Below are 23,502 nucleotides of genomic sequence, written 5' to 3'. Positions count from 1 at the left end.
GAGTAGGGGAGGGGGATGAGAAGGCATTGTGTAGCCCCTTTAAAAGATCACGTGCTTTTTCTGTGCTTAGAGTTCTAAAATGGCTCTAGTTAAGCCCCATTTAGAATACTGTGTCCAATTTTGGGCCCAACAACTCAGGAAAGACATACTGGCCCTGGAGCGTGTCCAGCAGAGATTCACATGGATGATCCCTGGAATGGTGGGTTTAATGTACGATGAACGGCTAAGGATCCTGGGATTGTACTCATTAGAGTTTAGCAGGTTGAGGGGAGATCTAATAGAAACTTACAAGATAATGTATGGCTTAGAAGGGGTGGACGCTAGGAAGTTGTTTCCGTTAGGCGGGGAGACTAGGACCCGTGGGCACAGCCTTAAAATTAGAGGGGGTAAATTTAAAACGGAAACGAGACGACATTTCTTCAGCCAGAGAGTGGTGGGCTTGTGGAATTCATTGTCACAGAGTGGAGTGGAGGCCGGGACGTTAAATGCCTTCAAGGCAGAGATCAACAAATTCTTGATCTCACAAGGAATCAAGGGCTACGGGGAGAGTGCAGGGAAGTGGAGTTGAAATGCCCATCAGCCATACTTACTTCCACTCCTGTCTTATGGTCTTATGGACGTCTGTGAACAGCAGCTTGAAAGTCTGCAAGCACACAGACAGCACCCGAATTGAAACATTTGCATCAAAAGGCCGTACAGTCAGCAGGCCAAGCAACAATTTTTAGCAAGACAACAAGCTTTTGAATTTAGCCAATCAATCAATTTGAATCAGGCACTTAGATAGCAAAAACCTATTCAATTTAAGTCTGATGGTTTTGACAACATAGGACCAATCCTATTAGAAGAAATATTGGCATCTCATTAAGGGTATAAATAGAAGGGAGCAGTTAGACAAAACACCCAGAGCTAGCTGCTATTCGTCAAAGCTAACGGCCCTCAGCTCTTAAGAGAGAATGCTGCCTCCCACAGCCTACTCTACGTCTTAGAGAAAGCACCATCTAACTACCAACACTACCAAAGGCGCAACTAGTTAATATTCCTGACAGAAGAATCAACGGAGAAGGCACTGAAAATTCCAGAAGACACATAACCCGGCTGTAATTTTGAGAGATTACATTTTTTAAATATAAGTGGAACTTGCATTTATTGAAACAGCATACCATTGGAATTTTGCTTTATTGGGATGTGTTACTAGTTGGAAGGGATTTACTCGGTTTGTTAATAGTTCAGCTAATTTGTTCACTGTTAGAGTCAGATAAATAAATTGTTACTTGTTGATTTTAAGCCGAGTGTCAGGAATTTATTTTATGTGACCCCTAGAAGTTGCTGAAAAGCAGGTTACACCACTTTTCACACTCCTTTTGCAGATTATAGGGTGAGGTGCTCCTCTGTATATTTCAGCTTTAGTTCTCAGAGGCGAGTCAAGCCTCTGCTTTGTACTGCCAGCATAAGTCAATGTGGGTATTCAACACTGTCAGTTTTCATTTTTTGCAAAAGATATATCCCTATATTGTATTACATCTAATGTACAATAATGTATACTTGATAATATAAATTAGAACTCAAAGAATAGCATGTTTCCATGCCAACTTATACACAAAGTATTAAATACAAGTGAGGCACAGAGTCAGCTTTTGTCTTTAGCCTTCTTTCTACATAAACATCTTTACTTTCAGTAAGACCATAGTAGTAGGAATAGGCTGTTTGGCCCTTGCGCCTCCTTCAGCATTTAATAGAACATTGGCTGATCTGACATTCTTCATTATCCACTTTCCAGCATTCCCCCATAACCCTTGATTTTCCCTGTTGATCACAAATCTATTTATTTGTGTCTTAAATATACACAAAGACTCTGCCCACACAGCTCTCTGGCATGGAGTTCCAAAGACTTTTAATCCTCAGAGAAAAAAAAATTCTCTTTATCTAAGTCTTAAATTGGCACTCCTTAATTTTGAGATAATGTCCTCTGGTCCTACATTCTCCCCTGAGGAGAAACATCCTCTCAGCATTTACCCAGTCAAATCGTTAAGAATCTAACAAATTTCAATGAGATCACCTCTCATTCTTCTAAACTCCAATGACAAAAGTGCCAAAAGATAATGGGAACTGCAGATGCTGGAGAATCTGAAATAACAAAGTGTGGAGCTGGATGAACACAGCAGGCCAAGCAGCATCTTAGGAGCACAAAAGCTGTTGTTTCGGGCCTAGACTCTTCATCAGAAAAAGACAAAAGTGCTAACTTGTTTAGCCTTTGCTCATCCAAATGGACTTTATCTGAACTGCCTCCAATGAAATAATATCTTTCCTTGGCTAAGACGACTACAGTATCACAATACTGCAGATCTGGTCTTACCAACACCTTGTACAGTTGCAGTAAGCCTTCCCTATTCTTATACTACATACCCCTTGACGTAAAGTTCTACATTCCATTAGCCTTTCTGATTACTGGTCTGTTAGGTTTTTACATTTTGTGCACAATTAGTCCAGAGTCCTGTGTTGCAGTTTTTCTCCATTTAAATATACACTGTTCTCCGTTTCAAAATGAACAACTACAAATTTTCCAATTTTGTAAGCCATTTGCCAACATTTTGCCCATCACTTAACCTATTAATAACTGTCTAAACTGTAATGTATCCCTCTCAACTTGCCTTTCCACCTACTTTTGATCCATCTGCAAATTTAGCTACAGTACATTCGCTTCTTTTGTCCAAGTTATTGATACATCAAATAGTTGCAGCGCCAGCAATGATCCCTGTGAAACCCCACAGGTTACACGTTGCCAATCTGAAAAAGAACGCTTTATTCGCACTCACTGTTTCCTGTCTATGAGCAATTCTCTATGCATGTCAATCTACCACTTCTTACATCATTGGTTCACGTCTTATGACTTTGGCTCGTGTTGAATTCTTCCTCCATGTCCAAATATAAACACCTACTAGTTCCTCTCTTTGGTTCCCACTTTGGTTCAGACTTACTCAAGAAACAATAAATTTAGTCAGACGTGACTTTCCCTTCACGACGCCACGCTGACTCTACTTGATCACATTATGGTTTTCCAAATGTTCCGCCAATACTCCCTTCATAATTGATTCCAACATTTTTCCAACATTAGACGTTGGACTAATCGACCTACTGTTACCTGCTTTCTGACTCGCTCTTTTTTTTGAATTTTTGTGTTACACTGGCAGTTTTCCAAACCCCTGTTACTTCTCCAGATCCAAGAAGTTTTGAAAAATTACAACCATTGCAATAGAAGGACAAATAGCTGCATATTGTTACATCGTGCAAGATATTCGACAAATGTGACATTCGTGCTTGTACAGAAACTCTTGGTCCCTCCACAATCCTCAAAGGAGAATGTAGCAGTTTCCAGTGACTCAGGGAGATGTCTGTTTTGCAGTGTCGGGCTCAAGGAACACAGCAGGCCAGACAGCAATAGAGGAGAGCAAGAAAGTTGGTGTTTCAGGTCAGGACCCTTCTTCAGAAATGACCATGCTGGGTGGCCTGCTGTGTTCCTCCAGCTCCACATGGTGTTATCTCTGACTACAGCATGTGCAGTTCTTACTATCTGTGTGTTTTGCAGCTCTTCTTTGCACCCTTTCCAGTTCAATAACAACCTTCCTGTAGCAGGGTGACCAGAATTAATCTAACACCTTGCACTGATTTGCATTAAACTCTATCTGCCATTCTCAGCCACTGGCCCAGTTGATTAAGATCCCATTGTCTTCTTAGATTATCTTCTCCAGAATCCAAGAAGTTTAAAAACTTACAACCATTACATTAGTGGAACAAATAGCTGCACATTGTTACATTGTGCGAGATATTTGACAAACATGTCGTTCATGTTTGTATGGAAATGCTCGGTACCTTATCTTATGTCTGATTTTTTTTCTTCTTTAAAAACTGTTGAAATAAATTCTTAGCACACTAATACATTTAACTTGAATATTATAGCAGTTTCAAGTCATAACCATTTTGCTAGTTAATATTTAATACTACTAAAACTAATAAATCTTCTGTACTGTATTCAGCACTTTCTTACCTCAAGACAAGTTGCAACATAACATCCTCACAATTCAGATTGATAAGGGTTCTGAACAGGGCCAGAGATACGACACACAACTGTCAGAATAATTAAAAAAGACGATCAGCTTGTGACTGACAGTACTCAAGTCTTCTATAAACAAGTGATTTAAATAACACAAATATTGTTTGATCTTGAGAAAAACGTGCTTGTTTTAAGAAGTACAAATTACATGGTAGTTGCATGTTTGGAAAAACCAGAGTAATACTTTTACCAGGAATTGCTGAATAATTAACAAAATATTGGTTAGTCCATTTCAGTGAGAAATGCTTAAAATTTCACCACTGTTTGCACCCTAGGATTAATTCCTTGAGACCCCTTTACCAATCAGAATTTTGAAGGGCAAAATCTTTAACAATCTTCTGCACCATAGCAAAAGGTTGCAACCCAGTACATATGACGTCAGTCTTGGCTCGGTAACAATACACTTGCCTATGAGTTTGGTGATTCTCATTCTGGTGACTTAAAGCACATCACAAAGAACAAAGAACAAAGAACAAAAAATTACAGCACAGGAACAGGCCCTTCGGCCCTCCAAGCCTGCGCCGATCAAGATCCTCTGTCTAACTTGTCATCTATTTTCTAAGGGTCTGCGTCCATTTGCTCCCTGCCCACCCATGTACCTGTCCAAATATATCTTAAAAGATGCTAACGCCTTGGTTAAAATTCTGATGCAGTGATCTCAGAACACAACATATTGTTCAAAGAAGAATAGAGAGTTTTCACCCTGTGTCAGGTACAATATTTATCCCTTAACCAACATAGAGTTGGTGTCTTAGTGCCCAGTGAACAAAATCACCTGCCCTGTTTCCCCCTAAAATAATACAAAAGAATACAAAAGTTTTACTTTAGCTGTGAAATGTTCGGAACATTAAGGAGGCAAAGGCAATATATTAATTCAAATTATTTCTATGCACAGATTTAACCAGCTACATACATACAAACAGCAATCTAAACAAAGTCAAATAAAATGTGCCAGACTGTTGAATGATGCTTTATTATAATAACATGCAATGTAAAAATATAATTTATATCATCTAAGAGTCATTTAAAGTGTCTTTTGTCTTGCAAACTTGTTTCTTATTCTTGACAAATTTGAAACAGGTACGACCTCTTCTTCCATGCAATGTATCACTGCGAATGCTCTCCCTTCAAAATATTCCATGATAATGTAATACTCTTGCTGAGTTTGAACTGGGGGACATAGGCATTAGGGGCATATAGCTAGATCCATCATTTTTATTAGCCATAGAGGTTGTGTCATTGTAGATGACTATTACCTCACAGCCTAAATACACCTTGCTCCTAAGTTCATACACTTCTTTTCAAAAGTGTCTGTTGATTCGCCACCTGTATCCTTTTTAAAACAACAATTTCACTTTCTCACAGTGCAAAAAATCCCCAAGCCATTGTTTCTTTATTCTAGATGTCTCTATTCCTATCTCCCTTCCTGATAGAGTAGCAGTCAAAATAATTTAATTTACTCCAATCTAGAAATTTGTTCAGCAAACAGTGAGAAGAGATTGGCTGGGATTTGAACCTATCATCTTTTCAAGGGATTTCCCTAAATGGAAATTTGGTTTCTAAGACCAGTGTTAGCGACACATACTTCACACCACAATTGCGAAGGAGTTGAATGAGTGTTTTGCAATAGCCTTCATGGCAGAGGGTGCTAATAGCATTCTAAAAATACTAAATAGTAACGGGGCTAAAGAAAGAAGGAAATAAACACAATCACTATCACTAAAAAAATGTATTTGGAAAAGTAATAGGGCTAAGGACCAATAAGTCCCCTGGGCCTGATGGGATAGATCCAAGAATACTGATGGAAGTAGCTACAGTGATAGTGCTTGCACTGGCAGCAGTCTTCCAACACTTCTCGAGAAGTCCCAGACAGCAGGAAAACTGCCAATGTAACACGTTTATTTAATAAAGGAAAGAGGCCAACGTCTGGTATCCATAGGCCAGTTAGCTTAACGTGTTATTGGGAAAACTTTACAAGTCCATTACATAGGATGTGATGCAAAACATTTTGATGTACATATTATGCTCAAGCAGTGTCAGTATAGCTTGACAAAGGGGAAACTGTACATGGAAAATTTATTAGAATTCTTTGGGAAGGTAACAAACACGATAGATGAAAGAAAAGCATTGAAAATAATATATTTGGATTTTCAGCAGGCATTTGATAAGGTACCACACGTAAGGTTAGTTAACAAGAACCTATGGCTTTGGGGATTGAATAATTAGCACGGATAGAGGATTAAGAAGGGTCTAGGCCCGAAACGTTAGCTTTCCTGCTCCTAAGATGCTGCTTGGCCTTCTGTGTTCATCCAGCTCCACGCTTTGTTATCTCGGATTCTCCAGCATCTGCAGTTCCTATTACCTCTATAACAGCTAACATTGTTGGGGCAAAAGGGGCATTTTCAGGATGATTACCTGAAACTAATGGAGAACTGTGCTGGAGCCACACTTTGCTTTCACATTTGCAAAAACATCTAATCATTATCCTTTGTTTATTATAACATAAATATTAGTGATTTGATGAAGAAAGTGGCTGCACTATTGACAATTTTTTGGACAGACAAAATTAAAGGGGAAGACAAAGAGTCAAGATGACACAGAGTCTGCAGAAGGATATAGATAGCCTAAGCAAGTGGGCAAAAACTTGGCAGATGAAAATATAATGAAGGAAAATGAGTGGTTATGCACTTTGGCAGGAAGACTAGAGATGATTATTATTTAAATGAAGAAGGACTGTAGAAACGACCCACAGGAGACGTCTTAGAAACATACAAATTCTTGTGGATTTGACAGGGTAGATGCAGAGGGGTTACCTTCCTTGAACGAGGTACAGAGCATAAATACATAGTATAGGGTCACCTACTTTAAATAAAGATGAGGACGAATTTCTTCTCTCAGTAGGTAGTGAACCTGTGGAATGCTTCACCACAGGGGGTTGTCAAGGCTGGTTCATTAAATATATTCAAGATTGGAACAGACAGATTTTTAATAAGTAAGGGAAATAAGATTTATGGGGAAAAGGCTGGGAAGTGGATTTGAAGATAACCAAACCAGCCATTGCTCTGCCATTCAGTGGGATCAGACTTAGTGAGCTAGGTGGCTTGTTTCTGCTCCAAGATTTTATGGCTCCTGTGACCTCTTGCATATAAGCATCAGCGTCATCTTACGTTGCAGACCTCTTGTTCCACAGTCTTTTAAGATAGGAGTTCCATTTTCTCACACACCCTGGACTTTTAGACCAAGTAAACTTTTCCTTCCCAAGTCCACCAGAGGTTGGATTATCAGGGACCATCGCTCAAGTATTGTCCTGACTTTCATGCACAGAGAAACAACAAAGTAGCATGTACTTCCAGTTCACACTCACTGACAGTGTGGCACCTTTTTGACAGGTGGCACACAGTTGTGCTCGTCTAATGAATTGAGTGTGTTACCAACATTCTCCATCCTTGCTCACTGCCATCTTTCATTAAAAGACAAAAAAAGGAAAGAGCAAGAGAAGCCAACAAATAAACAGGAGAAGGTGAAGGCAATAACCATTCTGTATATTCCAGCTGTTTTCACTTCTGAGGTATTTTTCTTGATGCACATTGTAAATCTCAATTTTTCCCTTCTTTTAATCCCACTATCCAGTTCAGTTCTTGTCATCACTGTTGAGGAAAGGTGCAAGGGTCCTTGAGATGGTACAGAGGGATTTACCTGAATGGTTCCAGGGATGAGGGAACTCAGTTACAATTTAGGGAAGCTGAGGTTGTTCTCCTTGGAGAAAAGGAAATTGAAGAGATTTAATTGAGATTTTCAAGGTTATAACAGACCTCGATAAGACAGACTAAGAAAAACTGGCCTCATTAGTTGATGCTACACAAACTGGGGTCACAGACTTAAAAATCTTTGCAAAAGCTGGGCAAGGGGCAGAACGAGTGAAGAAAAATCTTTTGTTTAAACATAGTGAGGTGTAGTTTAGCTATTAACTGAACATTGTTAAGAGTTATATTTTATCCTAGCCTCAAAAAAGGAAGTACAAGTTCTTCAACAGCAACTTTATCTACATGGCAAATTAAAACTGACCATCAGAAGCTTGAATTCAGTTGTCTTTCAGCAAAGATAAAAAGGGTATTCCTCAGTGAGGCCCTGACTATAAGTGCTGCTTTTGGTCCAAAGAGTGTAAACTGGGAGTTTGGTGAGAAAGGCTAGGAAGTTGTCCTCCTTTTTCCCCTTTTTTATTAAACCTTTTTCAGCCTTCAGTAATTGGTTATTTTGACACAGAGAAGAAACTAACTGCTGAGTAATTGGTAAGTTATTCTATTTAATCTTACTGTAACAAATAGTTTTTAAAAGTTGTGGTACGGCAGGTCAGCTCAGCCCAGCCAGGTGGAATGTGTGTTCCATGGTATGTAAGAAGTAATAAATATTCAGATGTGTCTGGATGAACACATCTGCCAGAAGCAGAAACAACTTCATGAACCTAAGCTCCAGGTTTTGGAACTCAAGCAGCTGCTGCAGTCACTGCTATGAATCCATACAGATAACATGTTTAGGTACATGGTCACACCAGAGGGTAGGAGCACAAGGACTGGGTGACTACCAGAGTCCCCTGAGTCAATCTTGCTTGCTACCTAGTTTTTCATTTTACTGAGAGGTCTCCTCAGGACAGTGCAGCCAGAACCAGGTCTGTGGCTCCACTGGCGACGTGGTTATCCAGGAGGGGAAGAGAAGTGAAAGACAATGGAGGACTCACATAGGCAGGAGATCAGATAGGCATTTCTGCAGCAGTGAACATGACTCCAGGATGGGAGACTAATATAAGCAGAGGTGAAAAATAAAGTTCAGGAGGAGAACACCTATAGGGAGAGAAAGAGTGAATGTTTTGAGTCCAAAGTGACACTTCTTTAGAATTTGAGTATGTTGCATCCCAGGTGCCACAGTATTGGATGTCACAGAGCAGCTACACAATATTCTTCTGGGAGACCGTGAACTAGGTAGTTGTGGTCCACTTTGTTACCAACACCATGAATAAGCAGAGGAATGAGACCCTGAAACTCTTGATTTTATAAAGTGAGGAAGAAAATTAAAAAGCAGGACCTCAAGAGCAATAATCTGAGGATTACTTCTTCAGCCACACGCCCATCAACACTGTTGGAGATTTGGCATTAGAGGGACATCTAGAGACTTCTGAGTGCTGTTCGGAGGGGATAAACTAGTTTGTAAGGGGGCTGGGAACTTGAGTGGTCGCTCAAACTAGAAGGAAGTAACACTGATTACAGGAAGTATAAAAGTGGCAAGTGAAATTAGAAAGTGAAATGAAGGTGTGCATCACCTTAGCTTGGAACATGAAATAACATCAAAAAGAGTTTGCCCAAATGCACACAACACTCATAACAAGGTAAATAATTTAAAGGCAAAAATGAAAGGTAAATAGTTATACTCCCATTGCCACTGCAGAAATATGGCTGCAGGATATTCACAACTGGGAACAGAGTATTCAAGCATATGCGACATTTGGGAAGAGCAGGTAAAAAAGAAAAATAGAGGTGGCATTGTACTGAGCAATGGTGGATCAGTATCTCAGGAAGGGAGGATCTTAGATTGGAAGAACAAAACAGGAATCTGTTTGGGTGGAACTAAGCAAGGCACAGCAAACATTGCTAGCTTTTTTTAATAGGCCACTAACCCATCATGGCAGTGTGCGACATGGTTAAGCAGGAGACTAATAATCATGGGTGATTTCAACCTACATGTAAATTGGGAAAACCTAATGAGTAATAATGACATGACAAATGAATTTCTAGAGTGTTAGGAATGTGTTAGGAATTGTTTTCTAGAGAAGTACATTGAGGAATTGGCTATAGAATGTGTTTTTTAAAATGTATTTCTACGTTTTAAGAAAGATCTTATTAATAACCTGGTATAAATAATGCTTTAAGGGTCAGAGACCATATGATAGAATTATATATTGTTTGAATGTGACGTAGCTCATTCAAAGATGGTTGCATCTGGAGAAAGAAAACTATAAAGGTATGAGGGGTAACCTGGCTGAGATGGATTGGGAAAATTCATTAGAAAATATGACAGTATATGGAAAATGGATAATCTTGAAATAATTATGATAGTTTGCTGTGACTATCCATTCCTTAAAAGCACAAAATTCAGAACAGGCAGTCAACTGCGGCTAACAAGAGAATTTAATGATTGTGCAACATCAAAACAAAGGGCCTATAAAGTCACTGAAATAATAATAAACCCGAGGATTGGGATTTCAGCATACTATAAAGTACGACCAAGAAACTAATAAAGAATGGGAGAACATAATATAAATGTAAACTATCAAAAATAATAAAAAGGATTATAAAACCTTCAACAGGTATTTAAAAAGGAAATGTTTAGCGGAAACAAATGTGGGTTCCTTAAAGGCAGAAGCAGAAAACTTTATATTGAGGAATAGAGAAACAGCACAAATGTTTAATTTTTACTTTACACCTGTCTTCACTGAGGAAGAAATCAGAGTCACAGAGTCACAGTCATTCAGCATGGAAACAGACCCTTCGATTCAACTGGTCCATGTTGACCAAGTTTCCCAAACTAAACTCTTCCCATCTACCTGCATTTGGCCGATTTCCCTCCAAACCCTTCCTACACATGTACTTATCCAAATGTCTTTTAAATGTTGGAATTGTACCTGCATCTACCACTTCTTCTGAAAGTTCATTCCACATATGAACCACTCCCTGTGTAAAAAAGTTGCTGCTCATGTTCTTTTTAAATCTTTCTCTGCGCGCCTTAGAAAATGCCACTAGTTTTGAACTTCTTCATTCTAGGGAAAAGGCCTTATTAATCATCTTATCTATGCGCCTCATAATTTAATGAGCCTCTTTAAGGTCATCTTCAACCTCCTACGCTCCAGTGAAAAAGTCCCATCCTGTCCAGACTATTGTTTTTGCTCAAGTTCCAGCAACATCCTGGTAAATGTTTTCTGTACCCTCTCTAATTTACTAATATCCTTCCTATAGCAGGGTGGCCAGAGCTGCACACAGTACTCTAAAAGCAGCCTCCCCATGTCCTGTACAACCTCAATGACGTACCAACTCCTACATTCAACAGTCTGAGCAATAAGGCAAGCGTGCTAAATGTCTTCTTAAATCACCCAGTCTACATATGACCCAAATTTCAAAGAACTATGAACCTGAACCCCTAGGTCTCTGTGGCTCAATGGGCAAATGGCTTGCTTCCAGAATAAAGGGATTCTATTATATTCTATCTCATTGAAATCTACAAAATACTTAGAGATAGATAGGATTGACGCAGGTAAGATGTTAGTCTTGGCTAGGGAGTTTAGAACCAGGAAACACAATTTCAAAATAAGGGGAAAGCGACTTAAGACTAAAATGAGGTGAAATTGCTTTTATTTGAGATTTGTAAATCTTTGGCAGTAACGATCCAGCCTGTTGTGGAACATTAGTCATTGAGTATGTTCAAAGTAAGGACTGACTGATTTCTGAATGCCAATGACAGAGAGGGACATGGAGAAAGTATTGGGAAAAGGCATCAAACTAAATGATCAACCATGACCTGGAACTGGTAACTAATCTCTAGAATATTGCTATAAAGAAGCAGAGATAAATCACAAGTGCCTTAAAAATATGCCTTTGCTGTTGGTTTAATAGTGACAATAAATTTCCTGCAACACATTCAGCCAGTATTCGCAACCATAACCTAGCTTCACAAAAATATCTGATCAACAATGAATGTGGAGCTCACCCACTTAAAAACAGGCTCACTTTCTAGATTATTAAATAAATACGACCAACTATTTTATGTCCTCAGATTATATTTTCCTTTGGATATAACATTACTGATCACTTCTTTAACAGCAAACTCTAGAGAAAAGTTGCTGCATTTTAATTTTATCATTGCTGTGTGGTTTTCTAGTCTTGAAAAGACAATGAATAAACATTCAATTGAGTAATGACATAAGATGAAAGATTTATTTAATGGTAAGTGATTAAGTAAACTGTATTAAATACAAACAGTAAATTTACAGTCAACACACACAACTTACTAGGTATGTCCAGAACATTTACGTGATAAGGGAGATTCTCCTGAACCAACTCTCATCGAGCTTGTGACTAGAGTTACAGTCTCCAGTACTACATGGCAATTTGTTGCACTCATGCATGGAGTCCCTGGCTTGCCTCCACTTTTGATGGCTTCAGAACAACTGCAAACAAGTTGCAAGCTAGCCACAGATAGATCCATAAAATTCCTCTAACACAGATGAGAATAAAGCATTTTTTAAATATGTATTTCTCATGATTAAATTAAGCAACCTTAAATGTGCAGGATTCAAAATACCATTTCTCTCCATAGATACTGCTGAAAATCAAATACACCCCAGAGGATTTTGAATGCTCCATCGCTGAATATTATTCAGGCCGAGCCAGACAAATTTTTGGTGTCTCAGGCTATCGGGGTATATAGGATGCAAATATAAAATTGGAGTGGAAACTGAAGATCAGCCATGATTGAATTGAAGGGCAGATCAGGTTCAACAGATCGGATAGTTTGCTCCAGTTCTTAATTGTTACGTCCTTCCATTCTTCTAGACTTTAAAATGGCCACAAGACTTATTCTTTGAGATAAATGATTTAGGATGATTCATCGGTTATGTCTGGCTAACTCACTTGATTGCTGTTTAAACAATTCAATTGTTTCCCATTTGCAACAGTTACAATTTGCATTTACAACAACTACTCTATCATTGAATAGGTAAGCCATTCCATAACAATCCTGGTGTTATACAGTCACACAGCATGGAAACAGACCCTTCAGTCCAAGCCAACCATATTCCCAAACTAAACTAGTCCCACCTGCCTGCACTTGGCCAACATACTGCCAAATCTTTGCTATTCATGTGTTTATCCAAATATCTTTTAAATGTTGCAACTGCACTTACAGCCACCACTTACTTTGCAAGTTCATTCCACACACAACTCACACGGTGGAAAAAATTTGCCCCTCGTATCCTTTTAAAATCTTTCCCCTCTCACCATAAAAAAAACATACGTCACCTTGTTTGAAATCCCCCACCCTAGGGAATATACCTTTGCTATTCACCTTACGTCTGCTCATAGTTTTATAAACCTCTATAACGGTCACCCCTCAACTTCCTTTGCTCCAGCAAAAAAAGTCCCAATCTATCCAGCCTATTTTTATAGCTCAAACCCTCCATTCCTATTAAACCTTTCCTGGACCCCTCCAGTTTGATAATATGTTACCTATAACACAGTGACCAGAACTGTACACAGTCCTCTGGAAAAGGCCTCACCAATGTCCTGCACAAGTTCAACGTTACATCCCAATTCCTATACGCAAAAGGTCTGAGCAATGAAGGTAAGCATGCTGAACACCTTCTCAACCACCCTGTTTGTCAGTAAATTTTAAAAGAATTATGTACCTGAAGCCCTAGATACTTAATTCTTTTCTCAACAGAGGCATAAAACACTCTTTTCACCCCTTGACCTACTACTTTCAACCATTCTCTCCACACCATCACTTTCTCTCACAACGGCACACTAATTTACAAATACTGTTTCTCATTCCATATTCACCTCTTCCTTTGCTCTCTTCATGTCATAAAATGACAATTTTTCTCTAGTCCTCACACAACCATTAACTCTTCTCAATGTCTCCACTTTTTCTTACATTTGATTTGGCTTTACATCCATTATGCCCCTCTACCATCCTCACTGCATCTAAATTCTTCAGTTCTCACTGCAGGCACTATACAAACAAGTCGTTCACATTACCAAGCTGCTTTTACTGGCATCTTACTTGAACACCTTTTACATATTGTTTGTGACTCTCATTTGCCTCAGAAAAAAATGCAAAAAGTGTTCTTACTTCAAGTTGCATATTCCCAAGTTGGCCATCTGCTGATGTCTAGCTTCTATGCATCATCTTATCCCTTTCCCCTTTCTTCTTGGACCTCCACAGGAGCAAGCAGAAGATACCTCAGAGAGAGATATTCTTTCTCCTTCTCTCCCCAGCACCTGTTTGTATACTGACATTCTGCATGGGTTTAAGACAATGGCTCTGCAAATAGTGAACTCACCACCAAGTCCTATGGCAGGGAGAACGCAGGAGACAGTTCACCAGAGGACAGACTCCTGCTCTACTGAGCAGAACAGAAATGATGGCTTCTCAAACCCCACTCTGTAATGGAAACTATCATGTGGAGGTGCTAGTGTTGGAATGGGGTGATCAAGATCAGAAGTTACATAACAGCAGGTTATGGTCCAACAGGTTTATTTGAAATCACAAGCTTTCAGAGTGCTACTCCATCAGGTGAAGTGCACTGGTGAGACATGATTTCTGACCTTGTAAAGGAAACTGTTAGTTTCACACAAGTAGTTACGAGAGGTAATGGAAAGCCTGTCCAATGTGGTTCAGCATTGACTGTGTGTGGAGTCTGCCTCCAACCAGTGTAGTGTAATCTCACAAGGCCAAGAATTCTGCTGTGCTCAAATGGGGGCTCAATATCCACAGCCTTTACAGTTTAGGTAGCTTAAATGAAATAACTTTGAGCTGAAAGTAAGAACTGTTCTGTCATGTTTCTGAGAAAAGCAAATATTGTCAAATGGGCCTTTAAATCCAGCTCCTGTTCCAAGACAACAATCAAGTAGTTTTACAGGCATTGGATCGGAACTTCCAACTGAAGTGGCACGGAGGTCCTGACTACATCACAGGATTCTTATTTTAATACATCTGTAAAACTAGCAGTTGCCTATGTGATTTGAAAAATGGTGCTGTTATAATGACGGAAACATACTGAGACTACATTCTTATGGATTTAATCATTATTATAACAACCTGCCTAAAATAAGACATTTTAAATAATGGGGTTCTAAAATAAATTGGATATTTAATTTAAAGAGGTTTAGCAGGGCTAAGGGAAAAAGAAAAACAGCAGTTATATTTCAAAACTCTTAAATGATGAAATTTCTTCTACAAAAGACATTCAAATAATTCCTCAAACATCTCATATATGTTAACATCACTTTGTTCCTAAAAAATGTTTATTTAAATAGACTCTCACGGTGAATCCATGAACCCAACACTGTTAGTCTTGAATCTTTTGTCAATCCAAAATCCAGTAACTTTCTTTCAGAATTGAATATGTAATGAAATTGGTTTAACCCATTTCTGAAGCTGGCTTATTGTTGGTGCACTATTAGGTGGCTAACCAATATTGGCAGGGGCCTCACATTGACTTTCAGTCCAATTGATATATTGTTGTGGAGACCAGGGGAGAAGGTCATAGCATTTCAGGCTACGTTACAAAGCAGCTTCATATTTAACTTATCTTGTAGGTTTAAAGTTTGAAGGATTTGGGAAAATTTGATTTATTTCAAATTTTGTACAGTTACCTTGTGTGAATTCTTTAAAAGAACTTGTTAATTGGGAGACTTTTTTGCAAAAACAAGGTTTCCTAGAAATCCTGTCTCTAGTAAATCTCTGTTTGGGTTGTTTGAAGGGTGACCAGATAGACAGTGTTTTGATATCTGGAAATAGTTAGGGAATACTCAACTTGAGAGGAAGGACTATCAGCTGATATTTCCTATTCCAAAGCATCTTGTTGAGCTCAGGGTGAAACTTGCTTCTTCTCTAGGAGAGTGACTGTAAGCACTGCACAACATTGTATTTCTTGAGCAGGGTGTGTCTGCTAAGACTCCAGTGACAACTGTGAATGATCAGTGACTTGCCCACATGGGTGAAAAACAACAGGCTTTGGGGCATAACTCACTCAGAGATAGTAAGAACTGCAGATATATTGGCAGACTTTGGGGCACATTAGCTTTATCTCTTTTGCTTTCAGGAATAACCCTATTGACCCCAGAGAGTGATTGTGTTTTACTTCAAAAAGTGAACTTCTGCAAAGAGAAATCAATATTTTTTCCTCTTTTCCTGAAAAGCATATGAGGTTACCTAAAGGGATTGACGTTTTAGTTTCCAGATTACTGACTGTGCACATTAATGTAGAAACATAGGAACAAGTTTAGACCATTTAGCCCTTTGAGTTGTTTCACCATTCAAATGATCATGGCTGATCTGTGGCCTAACTCCACATACCTGCCTTTGGACCATATCACTCGATACGTTTGCTTAACAAAAAAATTATCGAGCACAGATTTAAAATTAACAACTGATACACCAACCATTGTGGATTGTGGAAGAGAGCTCCAAACATCTACCACCCTTGTCTGTAGCAGTGTTTATTAACATCGCCCCTGAACAGTCCCTGGCGCTATGTCTCAGACGATGCCCCCTAGTTCCAAAATCACCAAGTGAAAACACAGTTTATCTACCTTGTCTTTTCATGTTAATATCTTGAAGCTTCAGGCAAGTCACTCTCTAAATTCTAGAGAAAGCAAGCCTAATTTGTATAATCTCTCCTCATAAATTAACCCTTGAAATCCAGGTATCTATCTGTAAACTTACACTACACTCCCTCCAAGGTCAACATATTCTTTCTAAGATGTGGTGTCTAAATCTGCTCACAGTACTCCAAGTGGGGTCTAACCAGGGTTTTATGTAGCTGCAGCATAATTTCTGTGCCCTTATTCTCCAGTTCTGTAAATATAAAGGCCAGCATTCCATTAGTTTTCTTGATGTGTTTGTGGCATTTTAAAGATCTATGCATCTGCACCCCCAGGTCTCTTTAGGCATCCACTGTATTTAACTTCATACTATCCAGAAAAAACCCTCATCTTTTTCAGTCCAAATTAATCATTTATTGCATCTTCATTGAGCAAGCTTTGGTTAGATAAAGACATTGGGTTGATGGAGCTTTTTAAATTTACATCCTAATTCAATAATGTATTTAATTGGCCATCTTTAACAATTTTCTACTGGTGACCCATAGAATAATGAGATGAGAGTGATGGCTTCAGCAGTTGTTACAATAACCACTTGCTTATGTTCTGTGGTCTATAAGTCACACCTGCCAACAGCTTTTCATACATAACACTTGAGGTAGAGCCAGCGCCAAGTGACGGAAGTCTGGAAATCAAAGGAAGCCTTGGAAGAATAAAATCAAGTTAAATACTTAGCAAGATTTTTCATTCATCTGACTTATTCAACTGTTTCGATCACCTCTGGACTTACACTTCTCTTGTTCTTTCTTCATTTTGCCTTGCACTACCTTCAGTCAAGTCACTTTTTAAATCCTCTCCTCCATGGAGTCATAGATAGCATTGAAACAAACCGCTCAGTCCAATCAGTCCATGCCAAACATAATCTCAAACCAAACTAGTACCATCTGCATGTGCTTGACCCATATCCCCCCCCCCCCCCCCCCGCCCCCAAACATTGCCCATCTCATTTTCTCTTCCAATTCTGATGAAAAATCATTGACCTAAACTTTAGCTTCGTTTCTCTGCCTAGAAATGATTTGTTATGTTGCGTGTTTCCAGCACTTCCTGGGCCTATTGGAGGTGTAAACGTAATAGGAAGAACATTTCAAACTTTATTGCTTTTGAAGTACATAAATTAGTTAAGAGCTTAGGAGCAAAAAACTACAATCACATTGCCCAGTTTAGTATACGGAGAAACAACTAGTGGGAAGAGTTTCAGGGAACTCATGTTTAACTAACTTAGAGATCTTTGAAGAGGTAATAAAGAGGCTTGATGAGGATAACACTATCAACATGGCGTTCTGTACAGTGCCACCCATTAGACTTCTGAGAGAAGTTATCTGCTGTTAGAAGAAAAGGACAGTGACAATCTGGATACCAAATTGAATGGATGATAGAAAACAAAAAGCAATAATTATCTGACATACTTTCAGGTTTAAGAAAGGTTTGTGGTGGAGTTCCCCAGCAACTGATATTAGGGACCTTGCTTTTCCTGGGCCAATGTCAAAGTTTGCCAATGATCAAAACTTGGAAACACTGAACTGTGCAGACGGACAGTGTGTGACTTTAACAACCTGGCGGTACAAACGAAATTCAATGCAAAACTGCATGAGATGGAAAGATCATAGAGATACAGCATAAAATAGTGGACACTGGTATAACAGATATGCAGGGGCAGAGAGATCTGTGGGTATATGTGCATGAGTTAATAAAGGTAGCCAGACAGAGGGAGTGAGCAGTTAATAAAAAACGTAGCATCTAGGATTTATTTAGTATCATAGAGGACGAGTGCAGCAAAGTCATGCTGAACCTACATTAGACGCTAATTTGGCTTCATTTGAGATATTATGCAAAGAGCTAGGTGCCACACTTTAGAAAGGATGTACACATTGGGGAGAGTGCTGAAGAGATTTACGAGAATGATTCCAGGGATGAGAAACTTCACAACTGGAGAGTTTGGAACTGTTCTCCTTGGTGAGGAGAAGACTAAGAGGAGACTTGATTGAAATGTTCGAAATGATGAGAAACATGAACTGAGTAGTCAGAAAATGACTATTCTTGGTTGTAAAGGATCAAGAACATTTTTGCACAGCAAGCGATTCAGGGCTGAAATATGTTACCCAGAAATATGGTAGAGACAGTTTAATCCAGGCATTCAAGAGAGTATCAGGTGATTATTTAAACAGACACACTGTGCAGGGTTATGGGGAGAGGATGGGAGAACATCACTAAGTTTATAGTGCTCATTCATTGAGCTGGGTCTTCTCCACACCATAATAATTGTATTATGTATTAACAACCACGGGAAATCTCCTCCCCATTCTGTCCTACGTATGACTGATACACACGTTCCAGCGTTAAAGACTGCACAGCCAGGGGCAAGAATCCTGGCTGATTTTTCTTCTCTTCCCTGATCTAAATGAGCCAATGGTACAGTCTCCATTCCTAACCAACACTTACAAAATCTAGCAGATCAGTGAAAGAGCTTGCGACCCTCCTGCCAGAGGATTTTGGAGTTACCATCATCAATTTAGATTAAGGTGCCTTAGGCAATATGTTCAATGCATTATTGTATGTGCATTCTTAAATAATTGTGTTGAATAGAATTGTAGAATTATCAAATCATAAATCAATGGCACAGGTTAGGTCAAAGCAGGAAGTAACCTTACCCGAAATGGGGTGTTAATTCTGCTAACAAGCGTATCTAGAATTGGCACATTTTCATGCTCATGCAGCAGAATGAAGCTCAGGAAGGTCTGCAACAGGGCAGGCTCTGAGATACTGCGGAGGAACAAGTCCAGGTATGCTGTTGTCGTCATCACTTCTTCCACAGTCAACTGAAAGGAATAGAAATGTCACAGCAATGTTACTGAGAGGGGGAGTACAATGCCTTCGAATTGCTGGCAATCCACTCATCTTAATGGCTTCAAAATATTGACTTTCCATGACAGTAGAAAACAAATAACAGTAAAAATAATAACATCTTACAAAGTGGGGAACCCAAGATATATAGGTAATCAAGAACGTTCATTGCTTAACATTCTGAATATCCAAGAAATGTAAGACTATGTCTTACAAGCACATGCTGCTAAATAATGTGGGCCAGCACCACCTGTATGTTACAGAACAGCAACCTTTCACAACAAAGATACTTGCACTGCATTGGGAGGAGGTCAGGCAAAGGAAATGACAATAGTGAAAAACAACGGACAATAGTGAAAAACAACTAAAAACAAGCCCAAAAGTAGATGAAGAGAAACCTTTCAAAGTATTTCCTTGCACAAGTAACTTGCGTGTCATAATTTCCCATCAACCTTGAACATGAACACAGACACCTTTAAAGCAGTGAGACAACCTGGGCTGTTTCTCGCTTTTTGATGCGTGGGAAAACTGCAGCTACGGATACTTTTTAACTGTAACACAAAGCTACAATTATCTATGTGACTGGTATTAATAAGTAGGATGGGTGAAGATGGGTTAGTGCCTTTATATGGGCCAAAAGGCCTCTTCAGTTCTGTATGACTCTGTGGTACAGCCGACCTATAACTAGTAGTTGTACAGCCAACCAATATTCACAGCTTTAGTGCTGTTACTCAGCACAAGTTATGGTTTTCTTTTTAAAACTCTCTCTCCCATCTCAGAGAGCTCCAGTACCCAGTGAAGGCAACAATTCTGAACTGTGTTAGTCCATGAGGACTGATGCGTGTTTGAATTACGCACATTAAACTGAGCAGTATAGACTAACCCCACAGCCCATGTCAGAGGGGTACACAAAGTGCTAATCACCAGCAACTCAGGCTTGGCAGCATCAGCCCACTCTGGCCTCAGTATGTTTTCAAATGCATGTGCAGTGGCGCTCTGTTCAGGGGCAAAGCTGGTGGTCTTGAGTTCATAAGAGCCTAAGTCCATGCAGCCATTTGTTTTGAGAGCCAGAGTACATTCTGGGATCCTGTCAGCTCAATACCCATCCTCTCAGACATCAAGTCCTAGCACACATAACAGAGAACAAATGTTTGCCCAAAGCCACATTCTCACAAGGCTTAACAGACTTTGTAAGTAGAGGAATAGAGTGCAACAGTCAACAAGTATTGCATAAAAGAGTCCAAACCCACTCTGACTATTTCCAGGTACTGAAAAGATGCGAGATCTGAGGAACAGGAGCTACAGTGAGATGCGCAGGGCATGTGAATTCTCTCCAACTAAACTAAATTCAGCAACATCAGTGGATTTGGGATTACTTCATCCTAAACTCAGCACCAACGCAGAGCAATTCCTGAGCACCAGATATGATAAAAAAAGTTTTTGCAAAATTGTAGAAATTACAGTACCAGAGGTGACTATTGGCTCCTGGTGTTGGCACTCTCTCCATTCTAACCCCAAAGATATTTCACATCCCTTAATTCTGAATATTCCCTTTGCCTTTTGATAAAATTTGACTTCTAGCATAAAACCACAGGAAGGATGCCATACAGTAACAGTTCCCAATTCATAGCTTCCTCCTTTTTTCTCCTTTGGGCTTCGAATGAGAATCTTTGACCTATGTTTCCTCAGAGAAATACAGCATAGAAACACTCTTCAGCCCAACTCATCCATACCGACCAGGTATCCCAAACTGAACTAGTTCAATTTCCCTACGTTCGGTCAATATCCCTTAAAATTTTACTTCTCATGTACCTGTCCAAATGTCTTTTAAATATTGGAATTGTACCTGCATCTACCACTTCCTCAGTGAGCTCAAAATGATCATTTAGTATCTGCCCTCATCTCCTGCATTCTTACTTACTGTCTTTTTTCAGTGTTATTCCTACTCACCAGGTTGCTACAGTTTTCAACTCTGACAGAAATATTGATGACCATGTCCTCTCCCATCTCACTCCCTCCCTGGCTCCTTTCAATTCCAATCCTCTGACTGCCTGTTAACTTCCACATAGCCCGAGCCTAATTCCAGTTCTCTCCAGAGACTCTAATTCCTGGTCTCCCTCAATCTTCTCCATTTATGCTCACATCTCCAAGTGTAGCTCTTCACCGTTAGATTCCCCCTCCCTCCGCTCCCACAATAAAGGCTCAACATGTTATTGTTGTCACAACGGAGATCAGCAAATTCAACACAGACCAAAGATAAAAACAAAGATCTAAATACTTTCAGGTCAATATAATTCCACACATGTTACTGAGAACAGCAGGAAATATTTTATTTTTCTGTTTATGATTAATAGCTTACTCTGGAAACATCTAACAATTACTGCAATGCAAATCTCTGAATGCTGGCAGTCCTCATTCCCCTGTACTCCTGAGGTTATGCGCTACATATTTCTATATTCTTAGATTGGTGGGGGAGCTAAAATACCTATGTATATAGTCATCATCTCCCCCAAGAATTTGTGCATATTTACCACGTCAGACTAAGAATACAGCACTACGTATACAAAACTTTAATACAGTGCAATATATCATTGGAAAGTCTATCTACGGACTTGCAACAAACAACCTACTAACTTTATGCAGTGCAGGAGCCAAGACAGGCACAAGGAATCCATTGTAGATGTAGTTCACAAGTTGATTACATATCATAGGATGCGCCACCTAAAACAGAAACAGAATTAAACAAAAGGTTGAAATCATCCAAATGTAACAGATTATACTTTATTGCCTCAGCTTAAAGACAGAGCCATGTCCCAAGCATTACAAAGATCAACAAGACTGCAAGAGAAGGTGGAGTAAAACAAGAAATACACTTGCATGATTGCATTCATCCACTTTAAAACATGGAGATTGTTAGAGAGAGAATTTTAGCAATGCAATTGCAATATTTTAGACTTAGACAAGGAACTATTTAAATTGGTCAAAAATAATTTATTTGGATTTCTAGGCACCACAAGGACAGATTCTGAAATGTTTCATCTGAAATGCAAAATTCTTTTGCTTCATCTGGGCACATGTCTGAGAGTTGGACTCTCACAATTCATAAATGGCTTTGAAATGAAACATTTACTTTTGTTTCATAATGTACCTTGCATTAATCTGTTAGTTTACCCTGAATAACTTGCAAACTTTTCTTGCTAAGAAATTGGTGTATGAATAAATCAATTAATAAGTTTACACAGTTAACCAATCAGGTGGAAGAAATCAGAATGGGAGTCAACTTGATGTCCTAAATGTGAAACCAAGTACAGTGGGCTAAAGTGTGACTCAAATAGAGTGTGCGCACACATGTACTTCACAAACAATAGTATCAGTAAAATCTCCTGTAGAATGACTCTCACTTTAGTCAGAGGCTGCACTAATGTGAGATGTCTGAAGTAGCACAACTGCTAAAATGCATCAAGTGGTATGGGCCATTTGCAAGAATTCATTATAGATTCAGAATTAATTTCTTTAATATTAACAAAGTTCTGTGTGCCCATAAAGGGAAGCGAAATAAATAAATACATTTTGTGCAACTTCTTTTTCACACTGATCGAGTGGTTAACAATGGGACAAGATTGGACCACAATCCATGTTTCTTAGACAGTGTTGAATTTTCAATATTTTATCTTGCAAGCTCATCTGAAGCCCAAGACTCATTTCATTTAAGATCCATACAAACGTTGCAGGGTTTTATCCAGGCCTAACAATAAAAGATCAGTGCCCCAAACTATCTGGAAAATGTTCTTGTGATGTCTTTACCTGTATTACTGCGTTGCAGAATTCCAGAGAGTTCAAGAATTGTACAAGTGCAGGAATCTGTATCCAGTCCTCCCGCTGCAGGTAGTGCCATTCATCAGATTTCACTTCCAGTTTAGTGGGCAATGAGGAGTACAGACCACTCAGTCCTGTGGCTAACACCTGTGGGTTAAATAATTGAGACAGAGGAAGAAACCAAAATATTGAAATTATAAACAAATCCATTCAAATACCTTTCTCAATACAGAATGACATAAATCTTAAATCAAGAAAAAAATACTGCAATTGATAGAAATCAAACAAAAATAGGAAATACTAGAAATG

General features: G+C 39.1%; 1 protein-coding gene across 4 annotated transcripts in view; it reads right to left on the bottom strand.

The window, feature by feature from the left end:
- fhip1aa (FHF complex subunit HOOK interacting protein 1Aa) overlaps positions 1-23,502 on the bottom strand; it is a 159,147-nt gene that overhangs the window by 51,900 nt on the left and 83,745 nt on the right. For all 4 annotated transcript variants that reach the window (XM_048526956.2, XM_059645280.1, XM_048527045.2 and 1 more), the window contains exons 5-8: positions 23,182-23,340; positions 22,012-22,098; positions 19,185-19,352; positions 4,043-4,122 (exon numbers count right to left, since the gene is read on the bottom strand). In XM_048526956.2, coding sequence (XP_048382913.1) covers positions 4,043-4,122; positions 19,185-19,352; positions 22,012-22,098; positions 23,182-23,340 — 494 coding nt within the window. The remainder of the gene's footprint in view (positions 1-4,042; positions 4,123-19,184; positions 19,353-22,011; positions 22,099-23,181; positions 23,341-23,502) is intronic.

This window comes from Stegostoma tigrinum, chromosome 1 (genome assembly GCF_030684315.1).
Source record: "Stegostoma tigrinum isolate sSteTig4 chromosome 1, sSteTig4.hap1, whole genome shotgun sequence".
NCBI classification, from domain to species: domain Eukaryota; kingdom Metazoa; phylum Chordata; class Chondrichthyes; order Orectolobiformes; family Stegostomatidae; genus Stegostoma; species Stegostoma tigrinum.
The sequence above is the reverse complement of the archived record's forward strand: the minus strand, read 5'-3'. Positions and strand labels throughout refer to the sequence as shown.